General features: G+C 43.3%; 1 protein-coding gene across 1 annotated transcript in view; it reads left to right on the top strand.

The window, feature by feature from the left end:
* Window positions 1-5,341: 5,341 nt before the first annotated feature.
* Window positions 5,342-22,948, top strand: part of pcloa (piccolo presynaptic cytomatrix protein a) — a 49,652-nt gene continuing 32,045 nt past the window's right edge. Inside the window, exons 1-3 of the mRNA XM_028399549.1 lie at window positions 5,342-5,553; window positions 7,145-8,162; window positions 9,098-10,087. Of these exons, the coding sequence (XP_028255350.1) occupies window positions 5,342-5,553; window positions 7,145-8,162; window positions 9,098-10,087 (2,220 nt within the window). The remainder of the gene's footprint in view (window positions 5,554-7,144; window positions 8,163-9,097; window positions 10,088-22,948) is intronic.

A 22,948-nucleotide genomic window follows, 5' to 3' on the forward strand; every position in this document is an offset into this window, starting at 1 on the left:
CCTGAAAGGTGTAGTTGTAAGAACTCAGAAATGATGTTAGCAGCTACCGAGCTAACATTACCTGCTACAGACATACTTATCTCACAGCATTGCAGCTAAGCATTGAGTGCTAAGTCTTATGCTAAGCTAAACTAGCCAGGCTAAACTAAAGGCTAATATTGATCTCAGCAGACAAAGATCCATTCACTTTTTGTGCTTTAACTCAAAGTTTTCAGCATGTTTTCCCTCTAGAAAAAACAAAACTTTCCTGTATGTTTCCATTTCTGACTTCAGCTTGTGTGAAAACGCGCCGCTAATTAGCATGAGCCACCGCCTCTATTAAACAGACACAGAAATGACTGCTGTACTTGTGGGAATTCACACTTTCAAAGAACACGACATCAGAGTGCTGTCAGACGAGAGATCCCCGGGAAGTGCAGAGAGGGCTGAGTAGAAATAGTGACTAATGAAGGGTGTGGTTTAGGTATGAAGCTAATTATCACAGATGTAATATTTATACCTCACTGTTCCCCCTGTTTCACCTGCAGGCTGTGCATGCTGTAATGGCTTTGGAAGATTGGCTTCCAAACAGTGACCAGCAAATCCTATTAACAGTCTTGTTACCAGTTAAAGTCTCCTTCCCTTGCCCTTCACCCACACACACACAATCCATGACATCCTCCTTGAAACAGATCCTACACATGCTCTGTTTCACTATCCAAAAATGAGCTGAAATCAGTGTTGTAGACAGACAGGAGGAGCGTGTGATGCAGATGAGGACAGGTGACGACACTGCAAAGCCTCAATAGTGGCTTTTCTGCTAATGTTGTTCATATTTCACACCCTGACTGATTAAAAAAAACACAGATATCAACTCTTTTTCGCACACATGCGCCTCCGTTTCTTTGTACTTGTGCTGCTGTGTGTTTGTATGAAACAAAGGGACTTATATAACTTCGACAATGTGTTGAGTCGGGTGCCTTTGTGCGTCTTCAGTGAGCTTTATTCAGAGAATTTAGCTGGAAGGAAGCCGCTTCAGTGTGTCCTATTTCTCAAATCATGTATGTTTTCTGTACTGTTGCTGTTATGTCTCCCTCTTTTCTCATTTTTTGGATGCTGAACTCAACAGATGGTGGTGTCAGTGCAGTTTTTGTGGCCAAAGTACAAGTATTATAAGAGTGAATAATTGATACTGGAGCCTTTTTTCTGCTTGTTTTGCACTGCCGGTGAGTTAACATGACCCTCAACTGTGGCACACATGCACTACAAGAAAACAGCTTACAGTGCAGAGCAGAGCAGAGCGTGATTGGCCTATCTCTCAGAAGTAAAGAGGATTAGAGGCTGCTGCTTATGTCTTTGTGTGTCCGTGCCGGTGTTGGGTTGAATGAGTGTGTGCGTTGGCGGCAGGTGCACCAACGCACGCCTACCCTTGTTCACGCATGAATGTTGGGTAGAGCGAGGAAGGGAAAGTGGCTGCTGTGACTTTAAAAATATTTTTAGTCGGCCGTGTCGAACCGACCAGGAGGAAATTGGCGTTGAGGGCGGAATTAAGGCACGGGCCAGGATGCTAATAGGGATAAAGAGAGGCTCAGTCCTAATATGCCAGAAATTAAACGTCACTTGCAAGTACATCGTCACCTGGGAGCCATTTCACCTCACACACTCTTAAGACATAGGCACAGACACACACTCCTGCACGTTAAAACAGGTATGTAACTTGTTTGCACTTCTTTCTGATGAAAGCAGGGGATTATGGACTTTTAAGTTCTCATGGGAATGTTCTAGTAGTTTGTTTAGACAAGGGGAAAAGTAGTTGTGTACTCTCAGAGGTGTCAGCCTGTTAGTGTGTCTCTCAGTGCTGTTGTGTTCTGGAAGTTGTGGTTTTTTTTAACCAATGTGCCACCAATTTCAAGTGCAAAAAGAACTTGCCGTCTTTAATGTCTCCGCCTCATAACCCTACTGAGTATTCAACTTTAATGAACACAGCGCTGTGTGTGTTATCTGGTTACCGGACTCAAGTTACACCAGCGAACCTGCACAGCACAGACACACAAACACTTCTCTTCAGTGACCAAGAAAGGACTGCATGTTAAATGTGCCAAAAATATGCATACAAGGTCAGTTTAACCCTTAATATTTGACCACCAACTATCTATTGGAGTCTATTGAATATTTTCGCCAAGGTGTTATTTATAAGATTGTGGGACACATTTTTTTGAGGTCACAAGGACTTTGACCTTTGACCTCCATATTTAGTTGGACCTCAGTCTGTCAGTTTGTTTTTCAGTCCAAGCATGCATTTGTACAATACATGCATCAACTACTCAGGTAAGAATAACAGAACTTAGCCTTAAGGGCCTTAATAGCACTGTGGTGGTGAGTCTACACTGTGTGTGTGTGTGTGTGTGTGTGTGTGCTGGGTTTGTACATGCCTCAGAGAGCTTTTCCTCAGGCCTGTGTTTGATTATGTTGTGCCTTTACACCTGTGTGTGTGTCTGTTGGTCTGTCTGTCTGTCTGAATGGCTAAATATTTCAGTCAGTGGGATATACAGAGAAAAAAGAGAGAGAGAGGGGGAGAGAGAAAGAGAGCATGCATGTGAGAGCTGCTTCCGCCTCACAGCGTACAGACAATCAGGCCACGCTTCAGTGCTCAGTGGGAAGAAGAGGAGGAGCGGAGCAATCGCTACGCTGCCATCGTTTATCACTGTACACGAAAAACTCACCTCTGCCTACGCGTACTCATACACTGAGGCAAGCAGGAGGAGGAAGCGAGGGAGGGAGAGGGAAGGAAGGAAGGAGGGGAGACAGCATAAAGTGGGAGACGGCGATGATAACACGCGGCGTATCTATGCAAAGGAAGGAAATATGTGCAGAGAAAGAAAGGATGGTGATGGTGAGGCTGAACCCTGTGGCTGCAACACTCACTGTGGTCAACAGTGGAGTCACACAAGCCCAGAGTATTTCCCCCATTTAAAGAAACAGTGTGACATTCTGAGCATTTGATTTTTTAATGCCTTCAAACACCATAAATAATTTTACCATTCCACCCTGTTCCACCCAGTCTTTGTGCTACTAAGCTAAGCTAACTGGCTGCAGTGTGTCTAATCCCATATGTTGTGCATTTTGTATCACACAATTCCATGACAGGCTGCAGTGATTTAGCATGACTTGCACATATACATACACAGATTCCTTTTGTTATATTAGGGCAGAGCCAGACTAGCTAAGACCTATTGTCTCTGTGCAGAAGTGTTAGCTGTTCACACAGCGTGTGTGTCTTATTTTTGCCACTTTTTGGTCATTTTAAAAAAAATTAAATTAATTTAACATGGAGGTCAATAGGGATTGGGTAGGGATCCTTAGTCAGGGCCCCACTTAGTCAAACCTATTTTATAGAGGAAATGACTCGATTTTTGCATTTAGCTGTTATGCTAAGCTAAGCAACATCATGCATGCTCTGACACAAACTGATAGTTCCTTTCGGGTTATTGTAATCACCTATCTGTTGGCCCACAACAGCTAAAAAGAAAAGACAGAGGACAGAACGTTCCACCTCCAGGGGCTGTTATCACATCTGAAATGTAGCTTGACTGATAATCTGTGATGTCATCGTTTCAAACAAACTGGTGCAAATGTTAAAATGTTTTCAGGTTTGCACTGCTTCATAATCCCATCACCCCCGTCTTCCCCTCCGCCCCTGCTCAGGTAGTGAAGGCACTGAGTCGAACACATCGAGGACACATGTGCCCCTGAGCTCCACACACAACATGGCAAATGAGCACTTGCTGTCATATCACAACACATCTCCTTGATGTGCAGCAGAGCTGACGTATTTTAATATCCTACGAGCCGGATGATCGTGGCTGCTGTGTGTGCATTCTCAGGGCGACCGTGCCTAATATACTTGTAGGTTTGATTTGCAGCATGTGGGCTGATGTAATTTTGTTTATGGGTTCACATTGTTGTGTCAGTGTGTGATATTGTTAAAGATGCAACAGTCCCTGTGTTGTCTTTTCATTATGCTGCTTTCACATTACCCTCATTTGATCGCATGCTGTGTTTTCTATGATAACAGCAGCAATCAAATCTTCACAAGAGGAGATAAAGAATCCACTGGAACTTATCTGGCTGCTGTCTGCCAGCCTTCAGCTGCACATTAACATATCTGAGAATATGAAGGGTTTGGATAGAAAAAGAGGCATCGCACTGAGAGGAGAAAAAAAAACAAAGCATAAGAGATATTATTCATGTTGTGAGTCATCTGTAGACCTTTGCAGAAGTCTTATTGATGTTTTTAACAGCAGCAGTTTAGCCTAAAATTAGCTGTATGACATTTAGGACTGTTTCGGTGGCTCTCTGGATTGAATGACTTGTCCTGGATGATCATACAGTATACAAGAACATCTACAAGCAACAGATACTTGACCCACAAACATTATTTACAACCCTCTGCTTTGGTTTAACCTGTTGGGAAGAATCATTGTAAAGCACCACAGCTCCCCTTTCCTTCCACCTGTCCTCCATCTTTCCTCTCGGCCCTGGACTCTTTAGACAATCAGAAGACGTTTAGTTGAGTTAGTCCCCTTTAAAAACATATTTTCCTCCGCTGATGTCTTCGGATCGCCTGTCAGAGGCTGCGCATGCGCGGTGGGTAGTAGCAGGTTGGAGTATAACTGTCAAGAGATCCCCAGTTGTTTGGAAACAAAGCGGAAGTTAAACATTTTCTTTCAATATAAAAGCATCAATGTGTAATTTTCGCAGATTTTGCTTATTTTTAAGTCAAAAGGAGATTTTTCCTGTCATCATCTTGACATAACAAAACATTTATCTTACTACTTTTTTGCTGTAAACATTTTTTTGTTTACAGTGAGATCACAAAGGATTTATGTTTACTTGAGATGAGAAACAAACAGCATTATCACGGATAATAATCATGCATAGTGTACATTTATTCGCTGCTTGTCCCAATCTATATATTTTCATAGTGCATCTGCTCATTGTGCACTTGAATGTCTGCATACAAGCAGAGGCCTACCACATGCCAGATAATCATTGGGATTTTATTTTGTAAGCATGTACCGGAAACCACCATTGGTGGCTGTGAGCAGTAGTAAAACGGAGACCCCCCCTCACGGAAAAACTGTGGTAACTGGTGTACAGCTGCAGAGATGAGAGGCTCAGAAAAACATGAAGAAATGAGGGAAACGAGACGACAGCACACAGGAGGACAGTAACGACCGAGTCTAAACCATCTGAGATGCTTCTGGACACCGAGGAACTCCGTCTTCTCGGCGCTCTTTGGAGATAAAAACGCGGATCGCGCATTGATCCGAGCACAGAGGGGGGACGGGAGGGGTCCATCATGGGGAACGAAGCGAGCCTGGAAGGAGGCGAAGGGCCGCCGTCTGGGCTACCGGAGGGGCTGGCACCTGACGGGAAAGGCGGCTTCGTGCGGGTCTCCGATGGAACTCCGGTCAACCTGAGTGAACTGAGCGAGGAGCAGAGGAGGCAGCTGGCCGCGGCGATGTCAAGGGCGCAAGGCAGGCAGCCCGGAGGCGCAGCCGCTGCACGAAGGCAGGGAATTTAAAACTGCATTTTATTTAAATCACTCGAAACATCCAGGCAGCTATAGCTGTGTGTGAGTGTGTGTGTGTGTGTGTGAGAGAGAAAGGGGGGTGTGTTGTGGTTGTATGCAGAGCAGAGAGCGCGTTCACGCCCATTTTTTTTTAATCCTGCAAAACGCACTAAGGAGCGAATGCATTCTTGGAGCTGAGTGTAACATCTGATGATCTGCATGAAGCTCTGATCCCCACTGTGACAGGCTCTGTGTGGCTAAACGGACTGAACTGGGTTGTTGTTTGTATCGGCCGTTCTGTGTGAGATCAGAGACACACCTCCAGTATTTGTGCGAAATTTCCGAAATGCCTGCTGGGTAAAAGAATCGCCCGGTGTTTTTTTTTGCCTCCATATCATCCACATTTTTTTTATCATCTACGATCAGATATCAGCAGAGTTTCCGACTTAATTGGATATGATCAGTTGTGTGGTGGATTGTGCTGTGTTGTCAATAAACACAACATTCCCCCTTTATGATATCAATTCTAATTACAAAATAATTTAACATGTTCTTAATCAGATATTAAATGTCATTCTCTGCTAATTAGCTTCAACTAAATGGGGGGAATTGTTATTTATATCCGAGCTAGAAATTGAGGGGGAGGGGTGCATCAATATTAATATGGCTATAAATAGAACAGAGGCGTTAATGTCATCACTCCTTCTGCTGTAATCTGAGTATTTGTGTTATGTTTTGTAATATGTCAGATTTAATCTCTTTTGCGTGTCGTGGACACGTTGTGTTTGGAGGGTGTCTCTGTCCGTGGTGCTGAAATCCACCGCCGCTGTCCGTGGTGCTGAAAGGCGCGCTGCAGTGAACTTTGCGCTGCAACAGCACTACTTCTGGTGTTTTTTTTAAGGCTCCCTACTGTAAAAGAAACTATCAGATGCTGTTTCTATTGCAGCCTTTAAAGCAGGACTATAAAGCATCAGCTTCATAAACAAAAACATAATAACAAACAATATCCATTAGAAATGTTGATGCATTTCCAGAGGGCTTCTATGCAGGTTGTTGTTATCTCTCTGTTGGCCCAAGCTAACAAAGACATCTCAGACATATCAACAGCATACACTTTCCTGTCAGCTTTACCCCAGGGCTGCTAACTATTACTGTTCACTGATGTGTTGAGCAGGCCTAAGAAGGCTGGTGCTATGGTCTTAGCTTGTATTATTAGCACTGTGTGGAGTTGCGTTAAATGTTTAGAGCAGTGTTTTTGTTAAAATATATCAAAGAAAGCAGATCAAAGATGGACGATAACTGTCTGTGTCCCCAGCAGATGAACATTTTTCACCATTGGTGTGCATAAAAAAGATGCTATTGTTCCTTTATGTCAGAAAAACAAACTGAACAGTGTAGCTGAGGCATTGAGTGGAACTGATAAGAATCACTGTAAATGTGTCAGTGCTAGCCAAAAGCTAATTTTCAAATGCTGCCAGATCCTGGATTATCTATTAATAGTCTTTTTTGGGAACAGTTGGTGTTGAATTCACACTTTTGAACACAACAGCAGTGATAACAAAAACTAACTCTCCATTCTCTCTGTTGCAGACCTTCAGAATCAGATGCCCAGCAACATCCCCAGCAGGTAGGGGCCTCAAGGGGCCCGACAGGTCTCAGTAAAAGCCGTACCGTTGACGCCTTCAATCAGGGACCACCAGGCAAGCCCACACCTGGCCGCAGCCCCTCATCGCTCAGCCTCTTTGAATCCAGATTTCGGCAGGAGCCAAAAGACCCCGAGACCAAGTCATCCGGCATGTTTGGCTCCAGCTTCCTCAGTGGGGCCAACCCCCTGAGTGCCGTATCATCTATGACATCCTCTGTCTCGTCCTCCATATCCTCAATGGGCGATACTGTCAACATGCCCAAATTTGGATTGTTTGGGGATGAGGAGGAGGGAGACGCCGCAGCACCACCTGAGTCCAAACAGGGAGGAAAGCCACCAGGGAAGGGCCCACAGCAGGGGCCAGGTACAAAGGGACCACAACCGGGAGGACCCCAGAAACAGGGGCCTCCTGGACAGGGGCCAAAACCAGGGCAAGGACCACCTGGTCAGGGACCCAGGCAGGGTCAGGGACCACCAGGTCAGGGGCCTAAACCAGGTCAGGGACCTCCTGGGCAGGGACCCAGGCAGGGACCCAGGCAGGGCCAGGGACCACCAGGTCAGGGGCCCAAACCAGATCAGGGACCACCTGGGCAGGGACCCAGGCAAGGTCAAGGACCTCCAGGCCAAGGTCCACCAGGACAACAGGGACCGAGACCAGGGCAAGGACCCCCAGGTCAAGGTGCACAACAGGGTGGGCCTCCTGGACAAAAAGGAGGCCCGCCACAGCAAGGACTTGGGAAGCCTGGATCCAAACAGCAAGGGCCACAAGGCCCTGCAGAGCCAGCAAAAACTGCTGGACCTCCTGGTCCACAGGGAGCTGGAAAACCTGCAGGTGGACTCTGCCCACTGTGTAAGACCACTCAGATGAATGTTGGATCTAAGGACCCGCCAAATTACAATAACTGCACTGAGTGTAAGAACCAGGTCTGCAGCCTCTGTGGTTTCAGCCCTCCAGACTCAGCGGTAAGAAATCAGCCACTCTTTCTGGTTTTGGTTGTTTTATTTGTCTTTTTGTTGTTTTAAACAAGATCCCAGACAGCTAGTATCATATCCACATATCGTCATAATAGTCTACAGTAGAAGTATACTGATGTTTATCTGTTAATTCACAAAACTGTCCATGATATTGATGGCTGAGTGTGGGAAAGATCATACATTATTGTATTATCTGTGTGTGAAATAACAAATTATCTAGGGATTGTGCAGCACATTACATAGCAAAAATAGAATCCTCACTGAAAATAAAAAAGAGCCTGGCATGACTCAAACATTTTAAATTTAATGTGCAAAATAAGACAAACCATCTCGTTAAGCTGCATGTTTTACAGTATAGCTGAGCCTGGCAGACGAAGTGCATCTCTTAAGAGTGGCACACACACGATTTTGAGGAACAGAGGGACCATATGGACCCAGGGAATGTTGATCAAGGTGACTCATGTCATGGCCACAGGAAGATACTGTGCCAGCCAGTGAGGACACTCAGTCACACATGAACTGTAAACGCTGGTGGGCCCTGATTATAGCACAGCAGAGTGACCGGTTCCGTCTGCTCAAGCCTCTTCTCAAGGTTTGGTGCTGTGCAGATCCAGGTCAGGGAAGCAGAGTGGTTTTAAAGAAAAGTACAATTACAAATGCAAAATAATACACCCATTGTTTGATTCTTGCTAGTGATCAAAGTGTCAATATTGGCCCCTTTTACACAGTATTTGCACACAGTGGAAACCAAGGAGATATACAAACAGTGAACAAAGAACTGTGTGTGGTGTTGACTGTATGGTCAGAACAAAGCAACACAGACAGAACCTACAATAAGAGATAAACTGAAAATTATACATACATCTTTTAACATGCTATGTTTGGTGTGATTAACTCTTAACACATTTTGTTTTGGCTCACAGGGTAAAGAGTGGCTATGTCTGAACTGTCAGATGCAGCGAGCGATGGGAGGAATGGATGCCCCTGGCATGACCAAGCCCAAGCAAGGCTCGGCCCCACCATCGCCCCAGAAGCAGGCACCTGGCAAGCCGGGAAAGCTGCTGATAAAGCAGCAGAGCATGACCGATCAAGGGTTAACGCCACCAACCACACCTAGGCAGAAATCTCCTGGTCCTGCCTCACCAGGACCAATTTCCCCAGGAGGGTCCCCCAAAATCGACCCCAAGACTGGTCGCCCTGTTCAGTCTAGTCCCCAGCAATCTCCAGCTAAAGCCAAACAGGAGTCCAGCTTCTTTGGTGGGTTGGGTGGTATCAGTTTAGGAGGCCTCACAGATTCAGCTAAGTCTCCTGCAGCTGGTTCACAAGCTGCTGAGTCTGTAACAGGAAAGTTGTTTGGCGGGTTCAGTGGGTTGATGGACTCACCGAAGCCACAAGCACAGACAGCGCCAAAACAGGAAGAATCCATGACAGGGAAGTTGTTTGGAGGTTTTGGAGGGAGAACAGAAACAGCTAAGTCTCCTGTTGGCACTTCTCAAATGTTCAGCTTTGGATCTTCCCTCTTGAGCTCAGCCACCAGTCTTGTCACTGGGGAGGATGAAAAAGCAGCAGATTCTCCACCTGGGTCGCCGCCAGATTCCCCTGCGGACTCTGGACCAGGTTCTCCACCCGACTCTCCTTTCTCTGGTCCTGGCTCCCCCCCCGATTCAGATTCTGCTCCGGAAACACCACCAGCTAAGTCCAAGAAACCGGCGAGAACCACTTCTGTGGAGCAGAAAGAGAAGGCTGAATCTGCTCAAGCTCCTGCTCTAGCTCCAGTCAAGAAAGGCTGCCCTCTCTGTAATGTGGATCTGAATATTGGATCGGCAGACACACCTAACTACAGCCTCTGCACCGAGTGCAAGAAAGATGTCTGCAATCTGTGTGGATTCAATCCTGCACCTCACCTAGGAGAGGTAAGAAGCTGTGTTACTTTATTCTCAGCTTCCTGTGCTTTCAACACTACCAGTAATTTATGCACTCTGTTGTGTATAAATAGAACGCCAACATCCTCTAGACGTTACGTTGAAATAGGTCACTGTAGAGATACAATCAGGGGTTTTCAGCTGTGCATTTTCCCTGCTAGCATCTGGCGAATGATGTTATTAGTGCATTTGTTTAAACAGTGTAATGACATTTGCATGTTTGACCGCTGAATGAAGATTTCTTTAGATGTGATCTGAAGATAAATTAGGTTGTTTGAATGGAGGTCTCATCATCAAAGAGCACTTGAAACAATTGACACTTGACTCTGAAACTGAACACTGTGTGTGTGTGACCATGTGTACTTGTGTCTCCACAGATGCACACTTTCCTTTTTTTTAAGGATGCATACATGTTAGCATGGCTTGCCCCCGAGGTGTGGGGCACTGGTTTGTGGGTGTTTCCACAGTGTGTTGTCTCATGTGGAAGCACCATCACAAGACTGTGTGGAGCAGATGGTGCTCTATGGTGTAGGATCAGTATATTATGGGAATCGGGGCCAAAAAAAGTGCTTTCAGCTGAGCAGCTTCTCAGCACGAAGGATAAACATATTCCCATACACCCACTTTTTATTCCACGTGAAGCATCCTTGTTATTGTCCATATAGTGTGTGACTCATACTTTTTACACTCACATTAGACGTTAATTGAAAATTATGAGGCACACGTGGTTAACTTAACTGCAACCATCGGTCACTCGGGACATTCGATTGCATCCCCTTGACATGGTCTCGCAGTTCAGGGCACAATCACGTGTTTGTCAGCAGGCGGCTCGATCCTGGCTTCACGTGTACTTTGTTAGCTGGCGGTTTAAGTGCTTCTTTGGTAATCTTGTGTGTATTTCTGGCTCTATGAGGAGCCCCCTCTACCTGTGAGAGGAATTAAGCTGAATCTCTGAAATTACAAGAACAATATCACAGATAATCTGCTTCTATTAGGAATTTGTACAGTCTCACATTTTGCACGGGCCATTAGAGTGTAGAGCTTTTAAAGAAAATAGTTGCCGAATTATGCTTAGTCACTCTCTGGTGGAGAGGTAGATGAGAAAACTGATACTTCTCTGAAATGCGTCTGTTAAAAAAGGCTTCAGTCAAGACAGCTGTTTATAAGCTGAGAGTGCTAACTTCCTGCCGTCTGGCATTAACATAAAAACAAGGAATTACTGTTTTTATATACAGCTTCCTGTACAGATTTAAGACATGAAACATGTTATATATATATATATATATATATATATATATAATGGGCTTTAGTAGGCAGATTATGTTTTGACAGCTAATCTGCTCTCATGTCCAGTTTTACCTTTAAAAATGAGGAAGAAAGGAAACTTAAGCTATTACCTATTTTACTGTTGCATTTGCGCTAAAATATTAAACTTATACACTGGTGTAAGTGTCTATGCCATATGTATGGTATATTTAAAATTGGAGGAACCACCTCTGTGTCACCAGCTATCATTGGCTAATTTTAGGCAGTTATGGATACATATGACATATTGTAGTAAGAGACGAAGAAATAAAAAGTCACAGTTGAAAGCGCTTTATAAACTTGCAGGCAGTCAGTCTAGCTAGCTACATAATTAACATGTCAATAGGTTGTTTTTGTAGTTTTGAACGAAGAGCTACTTCTCAGCAAATGCAGGACTTTAAGGACTCCTAAGCTAAACTAACTTAGCATTGGTAAATGAGCCTGCCATGTACACTTTCTTACACTGTTTGAACAGTGTAATCTTATTAAACAGAAAACAGCCCCTGAATTGAATCTCATCCACAATCCGTAGCATTTTTAGTTTAGTCTAAAAAAAGATGAATCCTTGCAAGATCTCACAACGTGACAACCCCACTTCTAACATTTGTGGGGGACACTATGGTGCTGAATCAGTTATCAGCATGGGAAAAAAATCAATTATTTAGGAGATGGGCATTCAAGCCACTGATAATTTAATTAGGTATAGATTAGCTTTCAAACATCAGCTCATCTGGACTCCACAACTCAGTTTTGTTAATAAGATTAATTTTTTTCCCTTTTTTGCTTGAATAAATAAGATTATTATATGGAGTATTCTGTTGAAAATTTTGTACAAACACACACACACACAGCACCTTGCTTGAGTCATCAACCCCCTACTTTGTGTGCCTTGGTTCTGTGTCATTCGCTGTCATAATGTTGCCTGTCAGCAAGGGTTCAGCTCCTGACGCATGTGAGTGGGTCATATTCTGTGTGTGTGTGGAACAGCGATGAGGATGGTTGAACACTATGTTAAATTTGCCGGTTTATAAGAGTTATTGAATGTGACATTAGACCGGGGTGCGTTCGTGTGTACGGATTTCGGTTCTTTGGGGTTCATAGGTCGGCGTGTCATCGTGTTGGAGGGCAGGAGTTTAACACGTGTGTGTGTGTGTGTGAGCATAATCTCTGTTTCCTAAAAGGATTTAAAGGGCAACAGAAAGCCTGTCATTTCTATTGAGGCTTGATCCTAGACTCAGGTGCTACTACTTAATCCCCATCAATATGAGTTGTGAAAACAGGCACCCCAGAAGGAAAAGCACTCACCTTAATGTGTTTTCTCTTTCCACCCATCGCAGCTCTCCATCTTTGTTTCTTCTTGCAATCATTTCTTGCTGATTTGTGTGTTCTTCTTTCTGAGCATCCTTCCATCTTTATAAGACGCAAAAAGAACCTGTCAATTAGGGTACTTATTCTCCTTTTAAACACAATACTTTCCATTGTCAGACCCTAGCTTTAGAGGTGCTACCCTCTGCTTTTCCCCTTCTGTCGCTGCCTTTGATGTCAGGAAAGTCTGCAAATGTGTGTCTAGTGCTACTGCTGAGAGATGTTACTGTAGCTCAGGCTCCATGTCATGTTGCCCTTATCAGTAATGAGTGTGCTCGTTGGAGAAGTCTTACGTAAAATGGGAGAGGCACCACTTTCCTAACATGCGCAAATCAAAGAAGGAGAGGAGCTGTGAGCCTCGGTATTACCTGCACAGAGGAAAACAACTAAGTTTTTATCTGAAACTCCAGAGAAATCTGACACAGGATTTTAGCAGTGTGAACAGACAATGCTGCTGTCATTGACTAGCTGTTGTCATCACTATGAGAGATGTTTTGGGTCCAGCTTCTTTTAGAAAGGCTGCCGTGCCTCTGATGATCATCATCATAATCTGATAACTCGTAAACAAATAGCTGCTTGCTCTTTTTACTAAGTGATTTCACTATCCACTGATTATTTATGCTAACATACATGGATTGTCTATGCATCTATTAGCTGTTGTTACATTTAAAATTGACATTTTGTCAACAGATGCTGTGTTATGGTGTTAGCACGAGGGCTGTCCCGATCCGATATTGATATCGGATATCGGTCCGATATCAGCCAAAAAACAAATATCGGATTTTATCGGAAGGCATCTAAAATCTCCGATATCAATGCTCTGATAAAAGTAGGTGACGCTTCACACTCCATCACAGTAGTTGGCGGTAGTGCACCCGTTGCTGCCGCCCACTGAAGAAGAAAAGCGCGCGGCTCCAGCATGTAGAGATCACGTGATCACAACAAGAAGTGTGTTTACGTGTGCGACTGTAGCAAGGAGAAGACATGTCGGCTGTGTGGCAGTATTTTTCCTTACAGTTGGACAAAGACATTGCAGCTACGTGCAAAACTTGTCATGGTCACATTTCCCGAGGAGGCACAGAGGCAAGGAAGTTTAATACGACCAACCTCATCGCACATTTGAAGCAGCACCACAAACAACAATGTGCTTGATGACCAGCCCCTGTCTGTGGTGAGTAATGTCAGGTTCAAACGCTTACTTGAGCCCCTCGAGCCTCGCTATATTATCCCTAGCTGCCACTCCATTGTCGACAAAACTATGAACTAGATGCATGAAGAAGCTAAGACGTTCATCGCCAGACACGTAGAGAAAGCTAATGCTGTTAGCTTCACCACCGACATCTGGACCTCAAGCCATTCTCCGCTGTCCTTATTGAGTCTGACTGCGCACTGGATAGACAATGAGTTTACATTGCAGAGAGCAGTGTTACATGCACGTGAGTAACACTAATAGCGTTAACAGTAAGAGTAGTCAGCAGTTTAATAACTGACTGACATTGTTTTCTGCTCTTGTTATTAGAGAGGTGTGTTTATTTTGTTTACACTATTTGTTTAAGACTAAGAGCAATTACCACATTGTTTTGGGCACAGTTAGTAAAACTGGAGCTGTGTGGACTCTTGAGTTTGAGCAGTTGGACAGTGAACAATACTGTTGTTGGTTTTGTGTCCCTGCTCTCAGTTGTTCTCACCATAGTGAGCTTGCCCCTTATTTTTTTTACTTTTGTATTTTATTCAATTGTTAATAAATGGGTCTTTCTCATACCTACTGCTTCTGACAATTTATAAAGCCTTTTCTAACATTCCACTCTACAAAATTTGTAATTAAAGTATGTATGATATGTGTTGATTTAGTGTTTAGTGAATATCGGATCAATATCTGTATCGGTCGATATTCATGGCTGCAATATCGGTATAATATCGGAAGTGAAAAAGTTGTATCGGGACAGCCCTAGTTAGCACTGTAGTTATCTATACACACTATGACAGCAGGTCATTTATGCACATAGCTAGAAAAAGTGTTATGCCAGTGTGTTTATGCATTGGTTGGTGTTTCTTGTCTCTAAAGCCTGATGTGTTAATGCTCAGTCACTGCGTGGTAGTTTCCTGTGTCCTCCTTCCTCATTGTTATTCTGTGTTTGTGCCCACACCTCCTCCCACAGTCTGAACCCTCCCGAGCCTGCATTGGCAGATAAAGCCTCAGATACATGGTCATACAGGCAGAAGACACTCTGGAACAGCCTTTGGCATCATTGAACTGTCACCCACTCTTAACTCGCAGCCTTGTGTGGTTGGTGTTAAATACATCTTGCAGATCTGTTGTTTAATGTACTCTGATTCCTGTTTGACTCGTGTGTGTGTGTATATATATATATATATATATATATAGTATATATAGTCCCATATACAGCCTCACAGCTGTGCCATCACTTGGCCAGGAGGCTTGAAGTGTACAAAAATAGTCACCGCCACAAAAGGGAGCCACAAATGAGAGAGAAAGAGAGAAGGGAGAACACAAGCAACTGCAGGGCAGCCCTGCACTCCTCCCTTCTCCTCTCGTCAAGTCTCTTTTGTGTTCCCTCTTTCATATTTCCTTCTTTAACGTAGTCTTTTTACCGCACCAGGCAACCCACAGAGTCCCCCGCACAGCCACTTTGGACGGTCTGAATTGGGTGGTATTTTTAGAGCGTAAGGTGATTGTGTGTGCACTATTTTGGTCTTTTGGCTGGACAGGCATTTAAGCTAATTTGGTAGCATGGATGCTGGCACCTAAATAGGAATAAACTATTTTTACATATGACATAAACATGTTCAGAGCCTGGTACGAAATAGTATTGATAAATTCCTGCTTTTTATTTAAATTATGCATAATAATGGACAAGACCATTTTGAGTGACAGGTGAGTGGCATGTGGTGTGAGCTTCCTGCTTCCATAACTAATGCTCCACCCCTATGCCTGTATTTGGAGGCAGGCTGTGTCACTGCCAACACTGTGATGGCCAGAGCGTCCCACGGACCATTAAGAACAGCACTTCAGAAATCTATGAGTGACATCATGGGAACTCTATAGTTATATACTGTCTATGGTTGCATGCTAACATAGTAGGATGTGTTGGCTGTTATTAGGGGCGGAGACATCATTGTTCACCTTGAAACACAAGGCAGAATTCTCCCATCTGCTACAAGCTTTTCCACCATTTTCTTTTTCCCAATCTGCAGATTAATTTACTACATTTACACGAAGTTTAGAAAACACCATGATTCCAGACTGGGGGAAGAGGCTGGTTTGCAGGCTGTGGTCGTACATGGATAAACATTAATACTGAGAAGCAGGTAGGGGGAACACCCTGTCATACCCTGTCAGCTTGTTAGTCAGATACCTTAAACAAAGCTGTTGTTGGACTTTTAAGTCAACAGGCACTCTGGATGTTTGCTAGCTACTTCAGAAACCATTGCCCCAGATGTGAAGTCATCTATGAGGGATTTACCAAACAAAATTTCAGTGTCTTAAATAACCTGTCCTTAGGCAGTGTACACAGCCTTTTATCTTCTTTTATATACACAACTCCCCCTTCAGCTTTCCTCTAAAATGATTTCCAATCATCCTCTTTCTAATTTATTGTCTTTTGCAGGCTTCACAAAGGCCACATTTTAGCCACTAGATCTTCCAAGAAAAAAAAAAAAAGAAAAAGCCAAGACGTCAACGTGTGTGCCAGCACAGAGCCATCGTCTGATATACAGGGAAGGACAGGCGGGCACACAGACACTGGAAATCACACACATTCTGGCACCGGCCTCATCTAGTTAGCACAGGCTGTTGTTCTTACAGCTTGATTCTTGCTGCTTTCTCTCTCTACAAACACTTCAGTAGCAGACTTCATTCCTAAAAAAATGATATTCAGATGCTGAGGCCAAGCTTGGATTAGGCTTCACCCCCAAGAATAATTTTTGTAAATTTAAAAAAAAAAACACCCTGAAAAGCAAGAGGATTAGCTTTTAAAGTGTGTGCCTTTCAGCTGTACTGGAGATCATAGAAACTGGTAAAGGGTATGTAGCTAGGCGGAACATATGCGATTGACAGACTGTTAGTCTGTTAGTCATCTTCATTTTTAAAAGTCAGTTCACTTTAAAATTAGGTTATTTTTAATAGGTTCTACATGGTTAAATGCCATTTTTGTTGAGGTGAACTGTCCCTTTATGTAGTAAGCCGTGAAATTTAGCTAAATGCTAAATAAATAGTGAATAAGATGGAGGAGGAGACAAGAGACAAGCTAGGTGGAGGAAGATGAGGAGGAGGAAGTGTGGAAGGGTGTCACAAAGTATATAAGCGCCCGCCCCTGCTGCCCTTAGCGGCGCGGACGATGACATCCTTACTATTGTGGTTGGTTTTAGCACGCCAGTGAGATGCATTAGCAGAACCTATAGGCACAAATTCAGGCAGAAACATCTGATGGAGCCAGAACTGTGATGTGATGCAGTGAATATTGCTGTGCTGATTTATATGATGCTCTGAGGCTGACTTTTAGATACACTGAATTCAATTTGACGGGAGCTATCAGTGCATGGTGCGGACATTTTTCTGGCTTTTGTCTTGAGTTGTGTCTGTCTGTCATCTGTTTAGCCATTTGCACCAAATAGTTAGAGTTAGAATTTCAGTAAAGTGTGGTAGCAGTACTGAGAGCTCTAAACACATTACTTGCAACCCATTAAGCTCTTAGTTTTCTGTATAATTTCATGGAAACACATTTTTTGCATCTTTAAAACAACAGCCAGATCCCAAATGTTTCTGTTACCTAAAGCCCACAGCTCATTAGGCTTAACCTTTACTCTGAATGTCCCCGTTCTTCTCCTGTCTCTCTTGTCCACCTGCGCTCACATGGGTGGCAGAGGCAGAATAGAAAACAAACCTATTTATTACCAGATGATGAAGCAACACGTAGTTATGTATGAGGTTGCTAATCGCTCTGACACAGATTCCAATACGTTGATCCATCTAAAGCTGCAACAAATGCAAAGTAAGCTAACAGAGGGCAGAGTTATATTTTTGCTACTTCTGCCTACTCCTGAGAAAAATATCTGGGTCGTTACCTGCTAGATTATTTACTACTTAAATTGTTAAAGCAGCATTTATTTCCTTTTTCAGGACACACTGATGTATTATTGCTGTAGAAAGTAGAAAGTTGTTGTGTCTAAAAAGTGTGACATATTTGTGTGTTGCTGTTTGTAATGTTTCTGGCCCCTTTGCTTTTTTGCCCCTGCCATGGAGAACTGGGCGAGGAATCACAGTATTTTGTGGTGCCACAGGGAGTCGTCTGTGCTTCTTCATGTTTTCTTTTTGTGTTTTGTGTCTGTATCTGTACTGTATTTTTGCATATATTCACCCTCAGAGGAGTGACGTACGACTGTACACAGGCTTGTCACCATTGCATCCATGTTGGTTGAATTTCCATAGTTCTTCACTGTGCATTGACAGAAAGCCATCAGACACCAATACAGAACCAGCACCATTTGTAGATTTAAAGTGTAGATTTAAATAGATAGAAAGTGAACCTGAGATCTGATTACCATTGTGGTCTTTCACATACAGATGGCCACTGTGTGACATATGATATGGACAATGACTAAGGGACAGGAAGCCTGTGCTGTACCTACTTAAAAAAAATAAAATCCAAGACACCCAAGGATTTTTTTAAAAACCTTGAGTCTCTTGTGCAAAACTCAGAGCTTCTATTTTAAGTTGGAAGCTGACGCATGCTGTCGGTTTATGAAGTGGGCCGTAGACAAACAGAAAGGCCGATAGAAAGAGCCCCAAAACAAACGTCTCTCTGTCTCTCTCTGCTTAATCCCAAAGCTCAGAATATATATAGACACCCTCTCACACCTCTTCCTTTCTGTCAAATCCATTTAAAAACAGACTTACATGCCATTGCCTTTCTCTCTTCTGCCACTGTTTCCACTCACCTGGCATGGGAATATCAAACCTCAGCTAAGAAGAGAAACACTGAGGCACGTATCTGTTATTTGTCAGGTAAAAGATTGGTACATAGAATGTGATCATTCATTCAGGGAATATCCTGTCCTCGTAATGCTGGTTATTATGTCATTAAAGACAACTGGTCTTGAGCCCAGTACTTAAAACTTAAGGATACTTCTCATTCAAATCAACACATGCACAAAAAAACAAGGTGAATACAGCCCATTCAGTCTGTGATGGTAACGTCTATAATGCCGCAACGTTTATTAGGACAGAGATGTTTCTTGGCTTGCAGAGGAGCTGAAGCTGTGATGTTCTGCTCGCAGCTGAGTGCATTATAATTAAGTTGTCCACTCAGGAATGGTCATCAATGAGAAAAGGGCAGCAACATCACAATTTTAATTTCAGCAAAAGCTTCAGCACTGAAAAGGTGAGGTGAGCCAAGCTTAAGAAGGAACACTAGTCTCCAATCTGGTCATTTTTCATTACAGATAGCAAAGAGTACAGCTCTATGTGATACGGCCTCAGAATTAACACTGGAGCTGGTGGAAGCTAATTATAATAATAATAACAATAATAATAATTGTGTTATTGCAGTGAAGCTGCTGGAGGAGTGCTGTTTGTTTCCTCATATGTACATTACTTCCTTTAGCTAAGGAGGTCATCCCTTTCAGAAAGCACACTCTGCTCTGATTGGTCAGCCCCTGTGGCCTGAGCAGGCCACGCCCACAACACAGCATCAACAATGCAGTGCTGCTGGTGAAGAAGAAATGGAAGGATACTGAGAAAGCATTTAATTGAGAACAGAACAGAAACTTTGCATCCAGTCCTGAGCCTAACATGCATCAACATATTTTTAAATGATTTTAAAGAAAACCTTTAGTAATAGTGGTGTATTTGTATATATTGATGAGGTTTTACTGGGCTGATATCTTGGGCATTTTTTGGGTGGGTGCAGTAGGTACTCAGCATTTTGTCTGACAGTTTGTCAGGCAACCTAAGATTCTAGGTAACAGTTAGCAGATTCTGGTACCTTCAGACAGGGCCAGGCCAGGCAGTCTGTTTCCCACTGTTCCTAAGCTAAGCTAATCCACATGAGGGTGGTATAAACTGTATATATCCTATATATATCGGGATGAAACTTATTACTGATGGGAGAAGTTTACGTTGTAGCTTGTGTTTGATTGTGAAAGGATTTATTCTTCTAATACCAACCTCAGTCATTGTAATGCTGAAAAAAGGTCACAGTGATGAAGCAAACTTTCATTTGAAAATAAATACGTAATCAAATCAAGACATTAACCTGTAAGTGGGGCAGGACTTTGTGTCATTTTAAATTTAATGACGTCAGCCACACATGTTCAACATTTTAAGGTCATTCTTGGCAGTCATCATGAACTGCAGCTTGCCCTGACTTCCTGGCAATTGATTTGCAGATTTGCAGGGTGATAATGTTAAGCTTGTTGGCAGTAGCTGGTGTTGAGTCACTTCCAGTGATCATTAAGCTCCTTGCCTTCACCATGTCCCTCACTACATTATGTTCGTCTTCTCCTCCTGCCTTCACTTCTCTTTGCTTCTCCTCTCCCTCCTACTGCTTTCTTGCCTGTCACACACCATTATCACACTTTTTTTTCACGTGTTCACATTTCCTCTCCTTCACTCCTTCTCCCTCCTTTCATCTGTTTTATCCATCTGTCCCATCCTCCTTTAGTTCCTCATTCAAGATAAGATAACACTTTATTGATCCCTGTGGGGAGAATTAAGACATAGAGCAGTTATGCAAGTGAAGAAGTATAGGAACATTAAAAAATGTATTATGTGATACAGATTTGCAAGTATAAATTATAATAATGAAGTGCTGGCAAAAACAGAGTGAATTCACCCACTGTGCCAGCCAGGCACTGTCTAAATATAGATGAGTAAAACCCTCACAGAGTCCTGTGTCTTAATCAAAGGGCTGAACCGACCTTCACAACACTCCCAGATGGAAACAATAACCTAACATTGGGCGAGGCACATCTCATCCCAATATCTGGTTGCCGTCTGCGGTTTTCACTTCGTCTTTTTTCTGTGTCCTTGGAGGAAGCTTCAAGAAGATGGGAAAGTTTGCAGCTCTCGCTCTCAATCTGTCCTTAGTCACTCAATGTATAAGCTTGTGTTTGTTTAGAGTGTCACATAGGGAGAGGGAGCAAGTTGTCATCTCCTTTCAAGGTATTTCATGTCTTTTGTCGAAGTATGTCATCAACACCGTCACAAACTCATCTCCGTGGGTGTTGGTGTGTATCAGCTCTTTGGTGTCTGTGCTCATGTGATGCGTGAGAAAACCTCCTTGATGGGGGGATGTGAGGGAGCGACTCCTCCTGATTTTTATGAATCATCCATGCTGCTGTTTACAGACACCTCACAGAGCCTTGCAAAGGCATGTCACATTTGAAAGTTGCTTCAGTAGGAAAATTCATTAGTTTCATTTTGTGTTAAATCCACAGCAAGCCCGCAAAGATGGAAGGTACCATATTTTGCTAATTAGGATACTGTCATTTCAAGCTATCAAAGAAACGTGTGATGGGTGTGCTGGTAGTCCCAATCCAAAGGACAGAAATATAAATTATAGACTTTACAAAGCAGCAAACTCTTAAAATCAAGTCTGCATGGAAGTACACAAATGTCTGTGTTACAGACAGGGGTCAGTGTTGTGATGCACGCTTCAGATGACACCAAAACAAACAGCAACTAAAAATGGCAATAACGTGGAAATGTTGGCTGCTGTACATCAGGAAATCTATAGGTAAGATTACAGAGTGTATTTTTGTCTTTATACCATCAACGGATGTTACACAAAAACGACAAATGCTGTAAACAACCATATTTTGTTTTCTGCTCCGACGTCATGACTGCCAAAGCTGCTTTGTCTAGCTTTATACAAATCTGGGAAGACTCTTAAACACCTCTGTTTCAATAAGGATTAACCCATGGTTTGAAAAGGACTGTTTTATTTGTTTTGCTCCTCAGTGGCAGTTGTAAGAATTTATCTAGAGTATTTGAGAGGGTAGCTTGATGTGACGTCTGTAAAGAGTCTGAAGCCAACCCACTGACCGAGTAGGCTTTCAGCATTTTCTATCAGCGGCCATCTCTCCAGCGCTCAGTCCCTGCTTTTTCTGGTTTAACTGATATAGCCGTCAAGCTGGAGGAGAAACTCCCATCCCAGCAGGGACCGGCAGAAGAGGTCAAGCTGATAAGGCGTGCTGGTTCAGGCACATAAACACACACGCAAATACACCAACGTCTGTGCTGTGTCCATCATCAGGTTTGAGGATTAACTGGATTCCTGTCAAGTCGGGGATGTAACGGCAGCAGACCTTAGCCACAGAGGGAGCACTGCCTTATATTTCTTTCCCTCCTTCTAGATATCAAGTGAAGTCATCTCTTGAGTTGCAGGTTTACTCAGCATTTGTGGTACCGCTTCATGGATAACTGTGCAGGTGCATGTCTGTCATTCTCTCTAAGCTTTCTGCTGTTAAGGCATGGACTGAAACATGGTGGCTCATGCCTTATTAAAGCTGACTTTGCTGCTTCAACATTCCCTCTGTCATCTTCTTCTACCCTCTTTGTGTCTCCCTGTTTCTTCCTCTTCCTCTCTCAGTCGGTGTTGGGAGAGAGGTGGTCTGTCTGCTGTATGGCTTAGCATGCAGGCTGTGGTCTTGAATTTAGCATAAACCCTGCTGTTAAGCCAGGCGAAGGCATTCATAAGTGGGGGGTTGATTTGTTTGTGTGTAAGTGTGGTTTCTATAATACGTGTTCAAGGGCTGGTGCCTACACATTGAATAGATGTGTGTTTTCTCTCTGGCTATTAAAGTCTAATAATAGCTGAAGCTTTGGAATTCTAGCTCCCCATAGAGCCTTCTGTCTACATACTGTACGTTTCTCTTGAGTTCTCTGTTTAACTGTGTACCTGGGAATATACAGCCACAGAACCGTGACAGGAAAGAATTAGCAAGGCTATACCACAAATGTCTCTTTACCTAAATGTTATGTCTCATGTGACTTTATGGAGGGAATTACTGCAAAATATTGTAATTGTAGAATAAAAGGCCTTTGGCACATTCTTTGAATAAACTTGTGTTCAGATAAGATGTTCAGGAAGCAAATGGTCTTGGGAGAAACAGTTACAGTTCACTAAAGCAGGAAGTGCTGATTTTTTCACTCTTGAATAG

Source organism: Parambassis ranga, chromosome 2, assembly GCF_900634625.1.
Source record: "Parambassis ranga chromosome 2, fParRan2.1, whole genome shotgun sequence".
In the NCBI taxonomy this organism is placed as follows: Eukaryota; Metazoa; Chordata; class Actinopteri; family Ambassidae; genus Parambassis; species Parambassis ranga.